Source organism: Numenius arquata, chromosome 2 (assembly GCF_964106895.1).
Source record: "Numenius arquata chromosome 2, bNumArq3.hap1.1, whole genome shotgun sequence".
NCBI lineage: Eukaryota > Metazoa > Chordata > Aves > Charadriiformes > Scolopacidae > Numenius > Numenius arquata.
In genome coordinates, this window is record NC_133577.1 from 28,972,171 (window position 1) to 28,994,490 (window position 22,320).

General features: G+C 40.5%; 1 protein-coding gene across 2 annotated transcripts in view; it reads left to right on the top strand.

Annotated features, from left to right (window-relative positions):
- The window catches only part of CNST (consortin, connexin sorting protein), a 58,438-nt gene extending 36,461 nt beyond the window's left edge, over positions 1–21,977 (top strand). For both annotated transcript variants that reach the window (XM_074168659.1, XM_074168660.1), the window contains exons 10-12: positions 2,537–3,420; positions 16,556–16,691; positions 17,677–21,977. In XM_074168659.1, the coding sequence (XP_074024760.1) occupies positions 2,537–3,420; positions 16,556–16,691; positions 17,677–17,882 (1,226 nt within the window). In that variant the 3' untranslated portion in view covers positions 17,883–21,977. The remainder of the gene's footprint in view (positions 1–2,536; positions 3,421–16,555; positions 16,692–17,676) is intronic.
- The last annotated feature ends 343 nt before the right edge of the window (positions 21,978–22,320 follow it).

Below are 22,320 nucleotides of genomic sequence, written 5' to 3' on the forward strand. Positions count from 1 at the left end.
TTTCTGCCCTTCTGAGCAAGAGTTGTGAATGATCTGTTCTGTTACATTTTCCTTTCTGGTAGGTTTTCTTTTCGAGTCTACCAACAGAGAGAACTGGGCCCTTAAAGCTATGTGTGTATATTAGAAGATAAGATCTGATACATCCTATAGCCATTAATTTCTTCAGTTTCTGACTGAAAGCCTTAATAGCCTTAGTGTTAATTAAGTACATAGTGTACATATAGACCTGTTTCCAAGGTAGGAGAAACTGCTTATACCCCGTTTTCTTTTAGGTCATGTGGGATTTGTTTTTAAATGGGAAGAGGAACAAAGATGGAGAAGTATGAATTCTCCAATGGTAGAATGCCATAGGTCAGTACTCTCTCTGCCAGGCTGTCTTGGATTTACAGAACAAAAAAGTTCTGGCTACGCATTTCTGTGATGAACAAAGCAAATGTCAATGTTAAAGAAACTCTGGTGAAGAAACATTTCTTAAATTACTGTAAGTGCTTTTGTTGCTAGAAAATTTTCAGTAGACACTTTGTTATATCTTTGACGGTCAGATAAATATTACTGCCACATATGTCTTCATTTAACTTAGTAAGAAAAAGCATCTTTTCTAATTAAGTGTTTGAATATTTGTCTTAACTTGCCTTGAGTCTATAGTGGGCATGGGTTGTCTAAAGCAGGTGTTTTGAAGTAGGTGTAAAGAAAATATTGAAAGCTGCTGAAAATTTGATGTGGAATGTATCAATGATCGTTACATTTCAGTTCCTGTACGGCTGTACTTAGATAACAATGCTGCCGTCCTTTATTACTTCCTTAGGAACAGAGCCCTAAACTCAAGGGCCACCTTTTATGGTAAAGAATGTGATTTAATTTCCAATTCCATTTAATCTTTGTTGCAATTGGGGCTGTCATCAAAGATGCCTGTTGTAAGGTGGATGTATCCACTAGGAAAAATTGACAGATGGTAACAAAATCTTGTACCAATAATCCAGGCTGTCTTTGAACTCATGACCTATATGTGAAGGGCTCAGTATCCCGTTACAAATCCCTTGAGCTATCTACTCATCTGTGTCTAATTTTCAAAAAGTCCCTGTCTCATACCCATTTCTTCTTTCAGTGTTTTACAGAAGTTAGGTTCCCCGTACCCCTTCTATCTGTTAATGTTGTTCTGATTTTCTTTTTTCTGCATTTTGATATGGTTGGATATTCTCTTTTTCAATTTCCAAGCCTATGCTTCCTTTCCATGCGACCTTTTCTTTCATTATGCTTTAAAATGGGGCTGGTTTAGAATTTAATAATTGTTCGATACGATGAATTAATGCAAACATTTCTTTAAAGACTAACGAATATGACCCTGTTTCATGTAACAAATTCAGGAAATTGCTCAGATATTAAGTGAGGTTTTAACAGGTAAGGAAGGATAATATTGGCATAGAGATCTTCAGTCATTCTTGTGAGAACGTATTTATTTAATATGGGCGTTGTTTGATCTCTTCATTAATCTGTTCATAAGACCTTTCTGCTTTTCACTATGACAAAAAAATGCAAATGAGCGTTCTCTGGAGCTATTAATTTGTTGTTTGAGGCTATTACTGTAACAGTAGTCCTACTATAACATATTCTTAACTTAGTTTTTATTAAAATATGGACAAGAAAGTTTCTGTCATAGCTAGCTTGCTTTAGTATTCTAATACGAAATGCCCCCTTTCCCTCTTCATAAGCTTGAAAGGGGAGATTTGCCTTTCAGCTTCTTATAATGACAAATGTGTAATAATTTTATTGACAACCTGGGCTAACCATATACTCCTTCATCAGCAGATCATGCCAATAGTAGGTGAATTCACAAGCTATGTAGAATTCACCGTGTTTCTCTCTGAAGTTTTAGATAAGAAAAATCAGTTTTCATTTGTGTTGTAAATGTGAATACAGAAATAAGCAGCATTCAATTGCATTTTTTAATATGTAAACTAACTTACCTATCCAAAAAGCAACATCTTTTTATGCAGTCCATTATGTAAAATATTGTAATTGGATATTTAATTTAGCAGTAACCAAAGGAGCTGGTTACCCACTTAAAAGAATTGAATTTAAAATTTATTAAATTGGTATGGTTTTTGTTTCTTTAAAGGAAATGCAGATATCTCCCTGCGTGATAGATACACTAGCATCAAAATACAGTTTTCGGTAATTGCATTTGGCTGAGCTCCAGGCCTCCATGAGATGCACTCACCTAAAATGTGCTTTGGAAGAAACGTGGCTGTTCAGAAAGACACTTATATACATATTTTACTTTGAAGTATGGGAGTAACTTTTTTCAGGAGACCTGCAAGAATGTGTGCAAACACTTTGCTGAATCAGGAGTCAGCTTCTCAGACTACTAACAAAACTTTTATTATGACTGCAACATAAAATACCTGTCCTTTATGGGAGCACGTTTTAAAGCATTAGGTTACAACGTTATCAAATCACAGTATATTCTTCCCCCCGCCCCAGGCTGATGCTTTGAATCATTTAAAAACGCTGGAACTGTTTTTCCTGTTGCACCTAGGTACTGAAACTTGTCCTGGCATTGGACCAAAGAAAGAAGATAAACAGCTGAACGCCAGTTCTCCAGGTGAAAACAAAACCGAGACACGGACAGAGGCACCAAGCCTTTGGGTAGCTGCAGGAAAGGACCACATGGAGGAGCAGCACTGCAGTGCTGAATCAACATTGGAGCCACACGCCCAGTCCACAGGGACAGTGGGCAGGCCTTCTTCGGGCTGTTTATCATCTGGGGATGCCGGTAAAGATAACAGTTTGCAGCTGAGAGAAAGACAGCTCTCCAAGGATGCAGAAAAAATAGAAGGTGCAGCTGGGGAGCCTGGAGTGCAACTCCCTCCTGAGCCAATGGTAGATGCTTTGGTTTTAACAGATGCTGATTATATGACTACTGATCTGGTTCCTGCTGATAAAGATGTGCAAGCTGATAGAAATCTGCTTAGATCAAAACATGCTGCTAGCTCTCCAGAAATTGCTAGTGGCCAGCTTGGGAAGAGTGATTTAAAGCAGCAACAGAAGCAGCGTGATGATGGTGATGATGATGAAAAATCTTCGTGGGTCAGAACTGTACCAAATGTATGCTCTGGATGTAATAAAGTATCTGAGCATGAGAGTACTGCCCATTCACGAGTATGCAAAGAAATACAGAGAACAGCAGGACACAAGGAGAAGGTAAATAATGAAGAGCAAGAAGATTTATTTCTCAGATTTTTAAATGGTAACATAATAGACAGTGAAGAATCATTTGCAAACTTAGCAAACCAAGAGGACTTTGACACGGTTCCAAATATTTCACCTGAACGAGCATCTTGCAACTCACTGGAAGCTTTATCACTAGATGACAGCTTTTCTTCTCTTGATGAACTTGCAAGAAGGATAGAGATCGCTGAGGTAAATACTGTGAATCCTATAAAATCTTCCGTGTTTATAGCAATTAAAATATTTTAGATATTTCCAACTTCAGAATGTGTTAAATATTACCTCATATATCACTTTTTTAATTGGAAAAGAAATCTATACTTATTTAATTGTTCTGAGTTAATTCAGAGAAAAGTTTCTTTTAGCCTGTTTGCTGCCTCCACAGCAGTGCTCTGTGTTTTTGAAAGTTAGATGGATTTTTACATATGAGTGAGCACCTTTTTTTTTCTTTCCTTTTTTTTTTTTTAATTCTAACAGAGTCTGTGAGGAGATGAGTTCACAATTCCTGTATTCCTGTTAAATCACTCTTTCACATCAGAGATCTATATAATGCCTGTGATGTAATAGGTGGTTCATTTCTATTCATAGAATAAAATCTGCTTTTCTGTTGCAATTCTTTATAGGTGAGAAATATATATGTAATGAACTCTGTATATGAATATATGGGCTTCTAAGTTTGCCAAGTTTAGGCAGTTTTGTTGTTCAGCCACACCTAAGAAAGAAATTCTAAGCCTGAACCCACTTTTCTGAAGCACTGCTGATAGGCCATAACAAGGATGAGTGCTTTATAAGATAAATTGCTCTTCTGAAAATATGGAAGATGTATTGCTTTTTTGGAGAATGTATGATGACATCTTTGCTTTATTTGTGTTCTGGTTTTGGTACATTTGCAACCATGGGACCTTAAAAGCTGCTTCCTTAAATGAAAAAATGAGATTATTGTGAAATGATGTGATTCCACATGCTGGAGGGGGAACTCTTGTAAAAAGGTATCCTTTTAGTTCATCTCTATTTTTCATGCATTTAACAATACAACATCCCTTGGCAATAAAGTAACAGTAGTTCTCTATGGATCAGAAGCTTAGTGCACAGAGATCAAGAACCCGTGATCACTTGGGGACAGCAGCCAAGCAGGGAACTAAACACTGGGGATCCATGCTGATGTTATTACACGTTTGGCAAAATCTCCAGAGCTGGAAACAGAGCATTTTGGTTTTTCTCCCCACCTAAACAGCTTCTTATCTCCTTTCCAAGATCATTTATCTTGACTTGTCCCTAAAACACCTTGTCTTCCTGTAGGGTGCCAGAAATCATACCACTTTACCAGGACTGAGGGTCCTGTGCACAAAGCTGTACGTAAGCTCTTGACAACACGCAGATGTGGAAACCCACATACATGTAATCAAACTTTTGCACTAAATCCATTGGCTTGTGTTCATTTAGAGGAGGGTTTTGAAAAAGAGCATTTTGTTGACAGTCTGTGCTAAGCCCATATACATGTATAACAGAAGAGTAAGTTAAATATCATCCCTCAGGATTAGTCTTCTTTTGGGCCACCTGAAAGTTCAGCATTTTAAGATACAGGAGAAAACTGTTGTGTTTCATGTAGAAAAATCCTAAATTAGTCCCATAGCAACTATTTTTAAATTGCTATGTTTGTGCCATTTTAGAGGGTGGGATAGGAAGCAGCATATTGATACTGTGAGAAAAATGATGCTTTTATTGATTGCCCCAGTGACTGATGATGATGCTTTACATGGAATCTAGTTTAATTTCTAGTTTGCTGTCCCAATGCTAGGACTGCCAGTACTCTGATGGCAGAGTTGAGTCTTTGGAGAGGAAAAAGTACCTTAAGTCTTTCCGTAGCACTTTTTCTAGCCATATAAGGCATAATGTTGGCTAGCAGTGGTGGGAGCCTTTTTGAATCGTTCTTCACAAGAGGCCTGTGTGTGATGCAGGGGGTGTAAATCAGGGAGAAGAGAAGAAGGATTAATCTCGATACCAATTAAAATTTGTACTGTGCAGCATCTGGGGCTGTTTTGCAATACCTGAAATTTCTAGGTGCAGCAAGGTGAGTTAAGGACAGCACAGCAGCTTGTATTGTTTCATTATACACTTATATTTTGTTTTTCCAGTTAATCTTACCACCTACCATTGACCTAAGGGTTGCTTTTTCAGAGCAGCTACAGCTTCCCTGCAAGACACTAAGAATTGAGAGAGTTTGGCACCCCTGAGAAAGTAGCACTGTAACTTGCTTTCACTGATTTTGTTTTAGTGCTAAAATAAGATTCCTCTGATGTTTTGACAAGCAGACTGATCTTTGTACCCAGCCATAACATTATGTCCTTTCTTGTCCTCCTGATGCCTTTGAAGTTGCATTGTTCAGGCTGTGGCCATCTAATAACATGACAATGTTTTCATACAGTAGGTGTGAAAGAAATACCTAGAAAATGCATTGGTAGCCACATGAATGAAATGAAATTAATTACATTAAATATGCCAGTGTGACTGTTTAAAAAAAAAAAAAAAAACACATACATCAATTTGACTGCAATAAAACTTGTGGCAATTTTGGAAATACTCACTCCATGACAAATAAGTTAGCATGGAAGGCAGAAGTAAAGATTATTTTGAAATAACCTAAGTACAAAAATCATATGGTAGGACAAAATTTCATTAATATTCTTCAATGGAGGTGTAATATTAATTTATTGAAAATGGGGGACGGTTAAGTACATACGTGTGTATTTACAGTTAGAAAGTTTTGTTTGACGCCATACTGAGATCGGAGAATCACCTCGTAGTTCTGTAATTTAATCCTGTGTGTCACTTTTTTTTTAGTCTACGATTTACAATAATAATTAAAATCCACTAAATTATGACTGATTTAAAAAATCGCGAAACTAAAATAGTACTTCACATATTGTACTCTGCCTTATACTGGATATTTCTTCACTAGTACAAACCATGCATGACAACATGCAAATGATGGAAAATCACTGTCATTTTATAGAAACTAGATTCATACAGCTAACAAAGAGCTTTGAAGCACAGTCAGCAGTTGGCAGCAACATGTAGCAGACGTATAACTTCTTAGATCTCTTTCTTATCGTTTCTGTGAGAATGAAGTGACACATCTGCAGCCAAACAAACTGTAACCTCAGTAATGGAAGTTGCATTTTGCCATATGAAATAAAAGTTTATAACATAAGTTTTTTATCTGAGTGACAATTAGGGAAATGAGTAAAATCTTAATGTTCTTCCTTGTTCGAAAATTATCATTTGAAATTTCTTTCAGAGAGCAAAGATAGTGAGACTCTCTACCACAATGTAAGGTAATAGCTTTTAGTTGGCACTGTTTGTACACCAAGACTTTAAAAGTACTGAGTATGTACTGACTAGCAGCTGATTTGATTGCAGAAATGAAGTCTCCACCTATCTGTACTAGGTCGGGAGACAATGCCGTGTTGAGACCCCCAGTTCTCTCAAATGGCTTGGGTCCTGTAGTTTTGAGTTTGCAAGAATTATGCTTCCATACGAAATGCTTACACGGTATCAGAGCTATTTTTTGCTGTATAAAGGAGCCCCAGTACTTGCATGGCCAGCGTATCAGCAGAAAAATGGTTAGAGTCTGATGCTGTGGTATGAATACTGAATCTGCCAAGTTAGCTCCTTTTCAAAGTCAAATTATTCATGTATCTAATGCATTTTATTAGTGAATGGGTTTGTCTGCTGCTTATAGCCTAACCCAGGGCAGTCTTGCATTTTGTTAGTTTGTCATACAGTTATGGTTTACTGCTTAAAAAAAAAAAATCTGGTATTGCTAGAAATAAAACTGTAGGCCTTTGCCAAGTAACTGAATAAGGAATACAGCCCACATAAGAATATACAAACAAAACTCTTCCTTGAGTAGTTCTCTGCATCCAGACCAAAATACTTCATACAATGAACTCTTCTTCCTAGATCCCAGTTTGCAGTGCCTCTGGTTTTGGGGGTTTTATTTACTTCTGTATGCCACGAATTATTCCAATAGTCAAGTTTAATCTGTTTTCTCTGAGAGCTTGAAGTACAGGACCTTATTTTCATAGTTTTGTCTAATATGTTTATAAATATATATACATAACATATTTGGCAAAAATATGCATAATATAAGAAGTTTTTTTAGTATTTTATTAGAAAATGTTGTTTTAAACAGAGAAGAGACCAGTACTTTAACCAGAGCTTATTTTTTCTTACTTTGCAGCCAGGACACTAAACTTTATTCAAAAAAGTTTAAAACTTTTCTATGAAGCAGAATCGCTTTGTAATAATAGTGGTAAAAAGAGAAAAACTAAAATTTTTAACAGTTTTAGTTAACTAATAGTCATTGTTGCTTTCCTTTTTTGACTGCTGGGCAAAATGCCACCATGTACCTGTGTGCCACTTCCAGTTCCTGTACAGTAATTATAAAAGCTCTGGTCAAAAGATTTTTGTGAAGCCAGCAGAGCTGAGTGAGTAAACTCAGTTACATAAATGTTCCAAGAGCATCTTTTGTGTAATTATCTAACTTAGAATTAAGAAAACGTTCGGTGTTTCAATAGGGTGCTTTATGTAGGGTTTTGTCGCGACGGAGGGAAGACAGGGCCACTCAATATGAGTGATCAGCAAGCTTCGTTTATTGATTCACACAGTGGCCTTTTATGTTCTAACATAATTAGCTCATACATATTACAAAAGTTAAGCTCATGATTGGTTAGTTCTTAGAAAGATCAACTCCGCCCTTGGTTCCTTCTTTACAGTTACTTTCATCCTCTTTTCCCATGCCTGAGCAGCTGCAACCTCTCTGTTATCATACAACAATTATAGTCAAGGACGAGGTGTCTTTACCAGCCCAGTAGTTACGGGGGCTGAATCCGATGTTTCTCAAGCTTTTGCTCGGCCAGCTGGATCATGTCTACGTGACCCTTCTCAGCTAGCCATTCTCCCACAATTCCCCCGTTTTTATTTTGAATGACACAGGCTTGGTTAAACATCCGTAACACAAGGGTTTTCATACAAGACAACATACAACTCACACAAAGCAATGCTATTAGTACAATGATTAAGACTAGCAATCCTGTCTGTAAAAGGTTTCTCAGCCATCCGGACAGACCCAACCAGTCTCCAAGAGCACCCCTATAAGGCACGTAGTATATGGGGAGCGGGGTGTTGCTAGGCTTGCACAAAAGCTGGTCGTGTTGAGTGATTGAGCTAAAGTTATCCACACATTTTCTCGTGGGTCAAACATCTCGCTATATGGGATGGCTCTTATGCTTACAACTAAGGCAACTACTATAAAGCTTTCTATACCTAAATTAACCATTTTCTCTGTTTCAACTTCTAAGCAAATAGCATGCACATAATACCTAGGGGTTACAGACCCCACAGATTGTACAATTAATTTCTGTCTTTGTGACCTCGTGGTTCACACTCAGGCGCAGCGGTCTCAGTCTGTTGGTTTATGGTGATTAGTCGGGTCACCTTCAGCGGTGACTTCAGGGTGGTCGATGGCGGGCCTTACCCAACGGCTGGGAACCCAGATGGTACCTTGTCCCCTATGGTCCATCGTAGAAGGGGTGATTTGCGAGCAAGGGTCAATCCTCCTACTCCCGCGACCGTGGCGCTGCTCGCGTAGGTCGGCCATTGAGCCGGCCATTTCCGTGTACTGATTATAGAAACATCGGCACCAGTATCCAAAAGTGCGACAAGTGAGATGGTTTGGTCGCCGTACTGCACCGTAACCGATCGTCGTGGCCGTTGGTGCAGGCCGATAGTTAGCAAGGCCATTTGTCCTGTAGATCCAAAACCACCTTGCCCTCGAGGTTGCTCCTGCAGCGGTTGAAGGGCCCCCGCAAGATGTGGTAGGGGAATTAATTGCGCCACCTTGGTGCCTTTAGCGATGAAGAGCGGTGGGAATAACGTGTGGGCCATGATCTGGATCTCACCGTGGTAATCTTTATCAATCAGTCCCACCAACACATTAAGTCCCAGCATGGTGGCCGATGAACGGCCTATAAGTAGTGCTCCGACAGCTTGTCCATTGATACAGATTGGTCCCTGTGTGCCGGTAGCAATGCTGACAGGCTTTGAGTCCAACAGGGTACAATCTACTGCTGTTGCCAGGTCCAAGCCGAGGCTTCCGCTTGTGGCTGGTCTGAGCTGAAGGGATTGAGTGCTGCCGGATATGCAGCCACTTTTTGTGTCGGCGCGGGGCGGCTTTTCCCGCTGAATCGTCCGTTTCCCGGTTTAGAAGCGCGACATGCAGTCTCATTGTGGTTGTCCGACCGGCAGTTTCTGCACCATACTGAGCCGGCGTTGCAGTTCCGTCTGATGTGTCCAGCAGCGCCGCAACGGTAGCATCGTGGGCGAGATGATTCACTAGCATTTAATCGTTGAACGGAGGCTTGCAAAGGAGCAAGGGCTGCAAGAACTTGACTCTGCGTAGCCTGCGCATGTTCCTTTAAACTATTCCCTAGTTCCTTTACTGCCTCAACTAACATTGCCTGTGGCCCTACCGGTACCTGAGCCATCCTTTCTAGTCCTTCCTCGATAGTCCATGTCCCTGGCAATGTAGCTAAGATGTTGCGTGTGGCCGGATTACTATTTTGTATGGCACACTGCTTTAGTATAGTGCCTCTGAGATAATTGGGCACCCCGGCCGCCTGTATGGCATCTGCTACTTGATCTATAAATAGACCAAATGGTTCCTCTCTTCCTTGCTTAATACCCATATATGAAGGGATTCCTTTTTTTTTTTTTTTTTGAGTGAACGGCTTTTTTCTCTCTTTTTTTTTTTTTTTTTTTTTTTCCAACTCGGTTTGCAACGGGGCGTTAGCGACTGCCCGCCATGGCTTTATCAACTTTTTGGCTGATTTATTATCGCATATAACTTTGTCAAACAATTTATCCTCATATTTACGCCATTCCTCGTGTTCAAAAACCGTATCTGGATTATCAAAGCAACCTCTCGCTACTCCATACGCTGATAACCCAGGCAACTCCCTTTTACAATTTATACCCTGAACGCTCCGCTTTTCTAAAAAGCATTTGAGCAAATCGTACGCCGCTTGTCTGTTCATACCTTCGTTATCTATACCCTAAATGCTCCGCTTTTCTAAAAAGCATTTGAGCAAATCATACGCCGCTTGTCTATTCATACCTTCGTCAGCGCGCTGTTGCAGCCTTCCAGACTTCGGCGGCGCGTAGCCGGCAGGACACTCTCTATAGGTGCTCCTGGGCGCGGGGACCTTTTCCTTTAATCCCTTTCGCTCTTGGGCGCGGGGACCTTTTCCTTTAATCCCTTTCGCCTCCTGCGCTGCTTACAGGACCAGCACTGAGACTCCGTTGACCGTGGCTCGCAGGTTCAGCCCTCTGTAGGGTCCCTGTTCGGGCGCCATTTGTCGCGACGGAGGGAAGACAGGGCCACTCAATATGAGTGATCAGCAAACTTCGTTTATTGATTCACACAGTGGCCTTTTATGTTCTAACATAATTAGCTCATACATATTACAAAAGTTAAGCTCATGATTGGTTAGTTCTTAGAAAGATCAACTCCGCCCTTGGTTCCTTCTTTACAGTTACTTTCATCCTCTTTTCCCATGCCTGAGCAGCTGCAACCTCTCTGTTATCATACAACAATTATAGTCAAGGACGAGGTGTCTTTACCAGCCCAGTAGTTACGGGGGCTGAATCCGATGTTTCTCAAGCTTTTGCTCGGCCAGCTGGATCATGTCTACGTGACCCTTCTCAGCTAGCCATTCTCCCACAGGGTTTTTTTTTATGTAACGCAGAGCTGTTTCAGTGCCACCTGGTTGCAAGCCTACGTTTTCCCTCCTGTGGTTCAAGTCAAGCAGAGGCTTGACTTGTGGTCAACTATATTAACCACAGTTCCCTCATTAACTTCCAATTTAAATAATGTATTCTGCCTTTTAAAATTCCTCCTGCCTCCTAAAGACTGGGATGGAAAACTTCAAGTCTTGCATGGCAGCTAAGTCCCTCTTCTTGGATGTTTCCATCTTGGGAGATGGATCTAATACAATCAGCTTCTATATTGCTTTGAAATCTTTCTAAATGAAAGGTATGGTAGAGAAATACATCTATAGCTGTTTTAATTGAATGAGATTTTATTTGTAGCAAAATGGACCCTATTCTTACATGACAAACTTTGAGTAATGGCATTTTTATGACTGATAGGAAAAAATGTGATGGTGTTTGCATTAAATACTTTTGAGCTGCAGTTGAGGATATGGTAGAAAAGAAGGTGTAAATAGTGCTTTTTGCAGGACTCCGTATGTTTGTGTTTGCGTTTTAACAATAAACTGTATCCTGATTAGGAGGCATAGCTTTGTGGGTCCTTTGCAGAACAAAACAAAAACCTTAATTACATGACTTGTGAAATTCAAAGGCAGATGAAATATTCTAGGTATGAATTACATATCACGGAGGGGAGACATTCTTAAAAATATGGTCTATGATTTTTGTCAGGACAGGGGAGTAACACTAGCCACACATTTTATTGTAAAATCAAAAGCCCTCACTCCCCGTTTTTAAGCAAAAGACGACGTTCAGAGTAGAGAAACCTGTGCTGCATCAATTAGTTCTTTATACATTTGGAAGTAAATCCTGAAACATACCTATATAGGCTAACAGGGAAAGTAAGTGAACCTCATTGTAGCGAGACTTTCCTTCACAAGCCTTTTACGTAACTGTAATCACTGAAACACACATTTCCACATAATCCTGTCAAAGATAGCCCTCTGGTTTTAAGCTTGGAGAAGACAGAGCTTGTGACACAGTCATTCAAAAACCACCAGGAGCCAACAGCCAAAATGATGTATCTCAGTTTGAAATTACTACTTGCACAAAGGACCACCACCTACTAATCTTGGGGCAGACTGGTACAAGCACCCTGCTCTCTCTGGGTGACATTCCCGCCAAGTGCATTCTGAGCCACTCACAAACACGCATGCCAGGCAACAGCTAGCCTGCTGCGGGGGTGGTGCAGGAGGAGCCATTGATCCTCTTTATGAAAGCAATGCCCTACACAGAAGCTTAAAATAATCTACTCTTTTAAAGGACATAATTTCATCTCTGCCCTCCCAAATAAATAAGTCAAATGAATGCATTCCTACACAATTCCCCTTCCTTGTCACAACAAGGAAGCATAAGTGTTGATTTCTTGGCTGGCCTGATAAATTTTCATGGCAGTTCTGCAAGGCTAATTTAACATTACCAGTAGAAGCTTCACCCCAGTGCACTTGTCTGTTGTGATGAGACACTTGGTGGGCTATTATTTCTGGTTCTTTTGTGCCAAATAGTGGTCCTCCATATGTTGATTTAAACAATTTCTTTGTACCACCTGCACGCTTTCACTACTTTGTAAGTACTTTATTGCACTGTTTCATTAAATAATCCATTCAAGCTCTTGAGCACATAATCAAAAGGGGCAGTGTGGCAGAGATCAATTTTCACAGAATCATAGAATGGTTAAAGGTGGAAGGGACCTTAAAGATCATCTTGTTCTGACCCCTCTGCCCTGGGCTGGGACACCTTCCAGTAGTCCAGGTTACTCAAAGCCCCATCCAGCCTTGAACACCTCCAGGGATGGGGCATCCACAACTTCTCTGGGCAACCTGTTCCAGTGTCTCACTACCCTCACAGTAAAGAATTTCTTTCTAGTATCTAATCTAAATTTCCCCTCTTTCAGTTTAAAACCGTTACCCCTTGTCCTATCACTACAGTCCCTGATAAAGAGTCCCTCCCTACCTTTCCTGTAGGCCCCCTTCAGGTACTGAAAGGCCACTCTAAGGTCTCCTCGGAGCCTTCTCTTTTCCAGGCTGAACAACCGCAACTCTCTCAGCCTGTCTTCATAGAAGAGGTGCTCCAGCCCTCTGATCGTTTTCATGGGCCTCCTCTGGACTCACTCCAATAGGTCCATGTTCTTATGTTGGGGGCCCCAGAGCTGGATGCAGCACTCCAGGTGGGGTCTCACCAGAGCAGAGTAGAGGGACAGAATCACCTCCCTCGAGCTGCTGGCCATGCTTCTTTTGATGCAGCCCAGGATATGGTTGGCTTTCTAGGATGCCAGTGCGCATTGCCGGCTCATGTTGAGCTTCCCATCAACCAACAGTCCCAAGTCCTTCTCCTCAGGGCTGTTCTCAATCCATTCTCTGCCCAGCCTGTATTTGTGACTGAGACTGCCATGACCTGGATGTAGGACCTTGCACTTGGCCTAGTTGAACTTCATGAGATTTGCACAATCCCACCTCTCAAGCCTGTCCAGGTCCCTCTGAATGGCATCCCTTCCCTCCAGCGTGTCAACCGCGCCAGACAGCTTGGTGTCATGGGCAGACTTTCTGAGGGTGCACTCTATCCCACTGTCCGTGTCTCTGACAAAGATGTTAAACAGCACTGGTCTCAGTACCGACTGCTAAGGAACACCAATTGTCACAGCCCACCACTTGGACATAGAGCTGTTGACCACAACTCTTTGAGTGCGACCATCCAGCCAATTCCTTATCCGCCAAGTGGTTTGTCTGTCAAATCCACAACTCTCCAATTTAGAGACAAGGATGTTGTGTGGGACAGTGTCAAATGCTTTGCTCACAAGTCCAGGTAGATGATACCTGATCCAGTGGGAGGTGTCCCTGCCCACGGCAGGGGGGTTGGAACTTGATGATCTTTAGGGTCCCTTCCTACCCGAACCATTCTATGATTCTGTCAGTTGCTCTTCCCTTATCCACCAATGCTGTTACCCTGTCGTAGAAGGCCACCAGATTTGTCAGGTATGACTTGCCCTTGGTGAGGCCATGTTGGCTGTTAACAATCACCTCATTTTCCATGTGCCTTAATGTAGTTTCTAGGAGGATCTGCTCCATGATCTTGCCAGGCACAGGGATGATACTGACCGGCCTGTAGTTCCCTGGGTCTTCCTTTTTTCTCTTCTTAAAAATGGGGGTTATGTTTCCCCTTTTCCATTCAGTGGGAGCTTTACCTGACTGCCACAACTTCTCAAATATGATGGATAGTGGCTTGGCAACTTCATCTACCCTCATCATTCCCTCAGGACCTGTGGATGTATCTTATTAGGTCCCATGGACTTGTGCACCTTCACATTACTTAGATGGTCTCAAACCTGATCTTCTCCTATAGTGGGCGATTCTTCATTCTCCCAGTCCCTGCCTTTGCCTTCTGCGACTTGAGCTGTGTGGCTAAAGCCCTTGCCAGTGAAGACTGAGGTAAAAAAGTCATTGAGTACCTCAGCCTTGTCCATATCCCAGGTGACCAGGTCTCCCCTTTCCTTCCAAAGAGGGCCCACTTCCTTTTGTCACTGGCATACCTATAGAAGCTTTTCTTCTCGCCCTTTATGTCCCTGGCCAAAATTAACTCTTTCTGGGCTTTAGCTTTCCTAACCCAATCCGTGGCTGCTTCAACAATTTTTCTGTATTCCTCTCAGGCTACCTGTCCTTGCTTCCACCCTCTGTAGGCTTCCTTTTTCCATTTGAAATTGTCCAGGAACTCCTCGTTCATCCGTGCAGGCCTCCTGGCATTTTTGCCTGACTTCCTCTTTGTCAGGATGCATCGCTCCTGAGTTTGGAGGAGGTGATCCTTGAATATTAACCAGCTTTCTTAGGCCCCTCTTCCCTCCAGGGTTATATCCCATGGTCCTCTTCCAAGCAGATCCCTGAAGAAACCAAAATCTGCTCTCCTGAAGCCCAGGACAGTGAGCTTACTGTGCACCCTCCTTGCTGCCCTAAGGATCTTGAACTCAGCCATCTCATGGTCACTGCAGCCAAAGCATTTTATTCTCTCAGTTGTGGTTTTGGGAAAAATTGTTAGACTGTAGGTTCTGTGAATTGTTCAGGGCAACATTACTTGTCCAGTTGAGGGCTATAAAATACTGCCAGACTAGAGACCTGCAAATGTAGTTGTGACATTACCAGTTAAAATGCTTCAAAGGCCAAATGCTGTAGTTGGTACAGTGCCTGTTGGACTGTGCTCTGCCTTTCACTGTGTTCAATGCACCATCTCTCCGATTGCAGCATGCACCGATGCATTACATAAGCTTGTAGCATGAAACAAGTTTAGGGGCCTAAGTTATGAAGTTAATTGTTTTCTGGTTTTCTGCACTCTTATAATTGCAATACAAACAAATTCTTATGCATGATCTTCTAACTTGAGTAGATTATGGGGGGAGTCAAGCAGTCAGTTGTCTGCAACTACAGAGTTACCTGGAAAGCTGCTTTTCCTCCACGTTGATATTTTGTGAAAATTATAGGCATTTGGGGATCATCTCCTACATAGATGAGTTGCAAACTCAGTTCCAAATGGGATATGTTTTCTTATCTGTAGCACAAATGCATACAGATTACTTTTCAATATAATAAATGTTATCGCTGATCTACAGAATGAGTTTTAAAAAGTGCTACTCAGATTTATGAAGAGATGACAGATTTTTTTTCAGGTAAGGATGATAACAAGATAAAAAAGGGCATGTCTAAATATGCTTCCTATTTTAATTTCTATTTATCTGTAGCACATCGGGAACTGCTTGCTTAGGAAAGCATTTTTCTCCTGATACTTCTCCTACTTTAATTTCTCTAATAACTAGGAAATTACAGACTGCTTAGGCTGGTGTAACATCGTCGTATGGCTTAGCATATACTCTTGCAGCTAAGCCAAATGATGTAGCAAAGGAAAGAGAAGTTATGGCTTATTGACTTGTTGACTGGAGCTGAAATCTATCCAGAGCATTGAAGCTTTCTTTTTCCCTGGTGTTCTCTCTCTTTGGTTTTGTTACCCCACTGTAGCTTGTTGTCCAAGCTGGGGAACCAGTTGCAATGCTGGAAAATATATCTCACAATAAATATTTGATAGCTTCTGCAGGATTATATCTTTGGAGAGGCAACATCAATGTGTCATTGACTTCTTATTGCCCTGACGATGGTGGGTTTGACATGAACCTTCCTCACCACTGCCTCAACCTATGTGATATAATAACATGCTCTTACACAGGAACTGTTGCAGTGAATACAAAATATGATCCAAACAGTAAGTGTATGTGTATTTAACTGATAGCAATGAAGGGCAAGTGGTGTCAGCAGACAGCAGAATGATACTGTGGCTGTCCTGCGTGTTAAGGAATCAATATATTCAAGAAGGAGGTTTCACATGTGCTGCGATGTTTAAGAAAAGTACAGTGGAAAACATTTTTTAACTGTTAAGTTCATTCCTCCTTAAAGTCATTATTAAATAGAGCTCATGCTTGGATTCTCATGTCTCTTGTGCTACTCACTGTCTTTCCTGATAGATTGCCCCAGTGGAAGGATTGGTGTCTATACTAAAGAAGAGAGATGACAGGGAAGGAAAAACAATTGCTCAAGTCCAGCAAAGGCAGACAAAGAGAAGAGTGCGATTCCAAGAAATGGAAGACACATTGGATCAAGGTAATTTAAAGCTGTTAATTTATAGGTTGCAGTCTTGGGGTGCAAAGTGGGCATTCATTGTACATACTGTCTTGGCTTTTTAAAACTGAAGTAGTTAAGTGAAGGTGGCTGATCGAAGATTATTTTATACCATGTTTGGGTAACAAGGCTACAGATTTCTTTTTTCCAGAGATTTAGTGATTGAAAAGGAAAGTTGTTCTTGTTGTTATCATTATTATTATTAAATCTAATTCCAACCACCAAATAAAAGTGCTTGAATGTTTTCTTCTTTCTTCTTTTTTGCCCCATTTTCTTCTCCCTGATGTAGAGTGAAGGGAGTTCAGAAATTTTCTTAGAGTCTCTTCAATCTCACAGAAGATTGCATACAAGTGACCAAGGCCAAGCGAGGTTGTGAGGATGTATCAGTACCCCTGCAACCTCTTCATTGCTCTTACTCTGGAATAAACAATCATGTAGAGAGTTACCACAGAATAACTGGGACGGAAAATAACCCTTCACATTAGCCTAACGTGAAGGTTTTGTTTCTATCCTTACAGTCAAAATGTGAGAGTAAACACAACCAGTTCGTGGTAGCACAGTCAGTGTCAGTACAAATGAAGGAAGAATATTTCCATTTGGTTTAGTTTCAGTGCTTCAGTTTCATTTCAGCTATTTCCATGAAGGAAGCCTTCGATTGTGTGACATTTTCATAGTTAAGTGTGTTTTGCTTCAGTGTGAAATGACTCCACGAGTGATATCAGCAAGGACAGGTACACAGGTTGCAGAAATGAAGCTGTATAATTATCTAGGTTTCTGAAAAGACTGGGTAGAGAAACATATAGTTCCTGGTATGTATTATTGTCAATTTGAGATGGTGAGCATTATTAAGTGTGTTTACCTCCTTACCCATTCATGGTAAAAACCTGTCTCAGATTTTCTCACACACATTCATATTGCTTTGTATACAGACAGTCCTTTTTCACCTTTTCTTCTCTTATATTTACAGATGAAGTAGCTGGTGGCTCCTGTATTTTGCTGATCCTGCTGTGCATAGCAACTGTTTTCCTTAGCATTGGAGGAACTGCATTGTACTGCACCTTTGGTGACATGGAATCCCCTGTGTGTACTGATTTTGCAGCCAACATGGATTTCTATTATACCCAGATACTGCAGCGTATGGAAGAACTTAAACACTGGATAGCCTTCTCATAGTTGATATGAGCAGAGACAGCACATTGAGAGATCACCAATGGTTACTGGAGAGGGTAGAAAAAAATTGTGATTTCAAGTTCTCTAACACTTGCCACCTGCAGGTGATGTGTATTTTATGATGTACTTTTACTTAGAAATCAAGAAAATTCTAGTTTAGCAATCAGGTGGCAAAATGTTCACATTTTAAGCTGTAGCAGTGTGGTATGGGAGAATAAAAAGTTATTCTCTTCACCCTTTTGAGAGTAGGCAAGTAGCTTTTCAACAACTTCAGCAAGTGAAGAAAGAAGAAAATGAACTCTCTTCTATACGCTCTCCCATTGCCACACATTGTGTAAGCAATCTCTGGAAGCTTAGTAAAAGGACAGCTTTAATTTACAGCTGTTTGTGCAAAAGTGTTGCCTCCAGCTATCATGCAATAAGTCTGTGTTTTATGGAAACATTATTTTTCTTCTAAGTCTTACTATTTTTCTCCGTTTTAATTCTCCTGGTGAGCCATGTAATTATTTGGGTGGAGTGAGAAGAGTGCAGTGGCATTCATAGAGCTCTCATTTGGTGATTAACAGGCTGACCCTGTTTCTCATAGCTTATGGTGAATATCATGAGTGGGATAAATCTGCTGGCAGATTTCACTAAATTTCCTGGGACTTTGCTCCCAGTATTGTGTGGGCTGTTTTAGAAATGGGAGGTTAAAAAAGAAATCACTGGTCTCATTAAACACAGAAGCAAAAGTAAGATGTTTAGTAAATTAGTTATGTTAAATAGTAAAGTGGCTTTTGCCAATTTTAAATCACCTGGTAGCAGGTGTGGGGCTAACTGGGTTTTCTGTCCAGCTACGTCACTGACTTGCAGTAATCACTTTGTGCCTCAGTTTCTCCTCCATAAATGGAGAATAATGATCCTTGCCTTTGTGAATATTTATTACAATTAGGGCTCATGTCTGATTCATCCCAGATGAGTGCACAGGATCACTGAACTGTGTGGCTGCAGCCTCTCTCAACGAGTGAATGCTTATGTAAAGTGGGACAGACACAGCGGAAGAGATTCGGAGGCTCACTGCAGATCTGCGGCGTGTTGGTAGTCCAGGGCACTCGTTCCAGCAGATAAAGCACATTTGCATCTACTTGCCCTGCGGTTCCGAGACCTGTATTGTAAAATCTGTTCTTTTTCTATCAGCTGTACAAACAAATTTAAATCAGTACAGAGTCATTTTAAATGGGTATTTCTATCACTTGGTGCTCAGCCCTCCCAGTGTGGGATGCGAGAGGAACACTGACATGACTGTGAAGGTGAGAATTAAATACACGGGCCTTTGGCCCACACTCTGGTCAAAACATGGGAACTGTTCTTGCACAGAGTGTAACAGCAGTTCCACAGAACTGCTGAAGGTGTTAGTGTGAAACGATTCCTTTACACCTCAGGAACAGCATTTTTGAGAGGTCCACTTCACTCTGTGATTTCCTGCTTACTACCATTGTATGATCTAGTGTGTTCAGGTTTAGAATATTATTTTGTAAAATACTATGAAATGAAATCTTCAAGATACTGCTCAGAATTATAACATTAAATGATCGTGCTTTCTGGCATTTGCAAGCAAATTGTCCCTCTGGTGAGCTTGATTGTTCCTAATGCACTGTTATACTTAACAGGTTTTTAAAGTGAAAGTTAAAATCACATTTTTTTCTAGAATAAATTGCATGTATGATTTCTCTTTTTGTTTTCACTCTGGAGGCTTAGTTTATTTATACCTTAGGGAGCCTCATGTGTAGCTTTATATTCAACTAGCAAATTTTAAATGCCCAAATTAATGAAAACTTTCGCTTTCAGAATGAAACTTGAGAATAATAGTTTGGTATGTTTTTTGTTTGTTGTCCTCAGAGTATTATAATGCTGGGCTAATCTAAGGGAGAAAGGGAAAGACACTTTTGTATTTTAAAGTTACTGACTGGTTCAGTTTATTATTTCAAGTCTGGGTTTGTTTATTTATTTAGTTTTTCTTTTGAAGAGAATCTTAATTTTCTTTTTTGGTAATTTACTCAGAGTAATTATAAAGCATGCATTCAGTTAAAATATGTATTTATAGTGACTATGTAGTTAGAATATATTTTGGGTTTCTGTAACTTTGCATTGAGTGCTTCAGGATATTAAGTTTATTCCTAAAGAGGCAACTGTTGATTTCAGCTTAAAAAAATCTTTTTAAGTTTTTGTGCACTTCATCACCAAAAAAATCAAGAGGTATATATAGAACTATTTATTCAAAAGTATATGAGATATGGGGATCAAAGATCCTCTACTTCTAGGTTCATTTAATTAAAACTATTTTAAAATAATTATTTTATTTAAAACTGTAAAGCTATTTAAAGTCAAAGCAATTTTTAATAAGCAGTTGAGTTAAAATCAGTGGTCCAAATTCTGGTATGTTCACTTTGTGCTATATTCCCAGTGCAAAGACTCACTAGTATCAGCAGAACTGCTTACAAGAAGATCATGAAGAGGTTGGGCACCACTCTATCAACACATACTCGATGAAAACTGAGCGACCAGGCGTTCTGTGTTAACTCAGCTACCTTACTCTTGTGTTGTAACACGGAGCATCTCTCCAGCCTTCCCAGCCTATGCCAAGGTATCACACCCGCAAAGTCTCTCGGGATTTGAGGGAGCGGAAGGGGCACATACGCACAGGCTGCCTGGCTCCTGATCTGAGCTGTTCACTCCTCAACCGAGTGGTTGCATCTGGATCTAATTTCTGTTGGCATTCCTTTATAAAAAGATGATGGTACTAATTCTTGCTTTGTGTGACAATTCTGTTAGTGCAAATAGTTTGCATGGTCTGTAGTACATTATCAAACTTGCAGCTGCCAACGTAACAAAATGTGCTTTGCATTGAACTCCAAAGAGCACGCAGGTAGGCCTGATGTTGGCCTTCCTCTGTGCTTTGTTCTCTTTAGATTGCTGGTGAAATTGCTTCCACCTGGGTGACCTGAGGGGTTTAGGATCTTACAGTCAGGTAAATCCAAGCTAAAAGAAATAGTGGATTTGAACAGTTATTCCTCTTGCTTGAGGTAAAATAATACTGAGCAACAGCTAATACTGTTACAAGTAGGAAGAAAACGGAGGAAAAAGGCTTCCCCTATGCCCCGCTTTGTGCATTTTAAAGACCTTTGTTACAAGTTTTTATTTATTCTGTTTCCTTCCCGGCCACTGTCTTCATGGCTGTTCTGCTTGGCAGTAGGGGAAACATTCTATGCCAGCGTAAAACCATTTGTAGTTGGTAAAAAAATTCAGGGAATGGTTTGGTACTTGACAGTAGCCAAAAGTCATTTCTTAAAATATGACTGGATTTCAGGCTGGTAGTGTACTTTCGAAGAAGTTGTGGCCACTTAATCACCTGCAGCGCTCTACTAGAAACCTCCACCTTCCAGTTTATTCTCTGAGCATAATTATTTTGAAGAGATTCTTGCAATAGAGCAAAACCAACAAGACTTTTGATGTGGATTAAGCATATGCTGCCAAAAAGAGTTTCCTGATGATGTAATTAACACCCTCATGCCAAATAGCGTAGACTACACCAAGAAAAGCACTGTGCTGTATCATAGCCACACTATTCTACAGGCTTGTTTTCAAAACAGTTCACTAAGGAAGCAGATATTCCACAGCCCAGAGGTGCCAGCAGAAGTTTGTAATCTAGACACAGCCCGTGTTTTAAAACTTTTCCGGTGTCTTTGCTTTCGTACTTGGAAAATACATAGCCCTGGTGACAAGCAGTAGGAAGTAGCCTAACAAAAAGGGAAACTCTTGTTTAGGGTTTTCAAGAGTAAACAGCAAGCTTGAACTGTCAAGCAGAGTAGATTGGAAGTCCAGATTCTTGTGTGACCGGGTACTGTTCCACTCAATAACCTAAAGGGATGTTACCCTCCTAAGAAGACGTTTGCCGACTTTGTACTGTAATGTAAACCAAGACCATCTGAAAGGACTAATAACTATTTGTAACAAATTTAACTTAAGCTTCCTTTAATGAAAGGAGTAAATAATTGTGTTTGAAACTGTCACCCAGGCTTGTAATTTAAATACTGTAGCAAAAAAAATAAAAACTGTCCCAAAGAAAATATATGAACCTTCTTGGGTACTGTGATTTCTAAATATGTAAAAAGACTGAGAAGATTTTCTGTGGAATTCAAGTAAATGAGCAGTACCTCCAATAAGAATTTCATGGTCAAACCCAAACCAGAATGGAAAATGAGGTAAAACGCATAAGGTTTGGTTTGGTTTTTGTTGTAATGTAGTCTTCCTGGGTGGATTGGTTTGTCGTTGCATTAATAGCTAAACAAAAGCCCAGCTTCCTCATAGAGCCTGGTTCCTCTAGACAGGTGGGTTTAAAGTACTAAAATACTGCCTTACTGCATCGTTCTGAAAACAAATCGACAGGCGGTAAGTTTCAGAA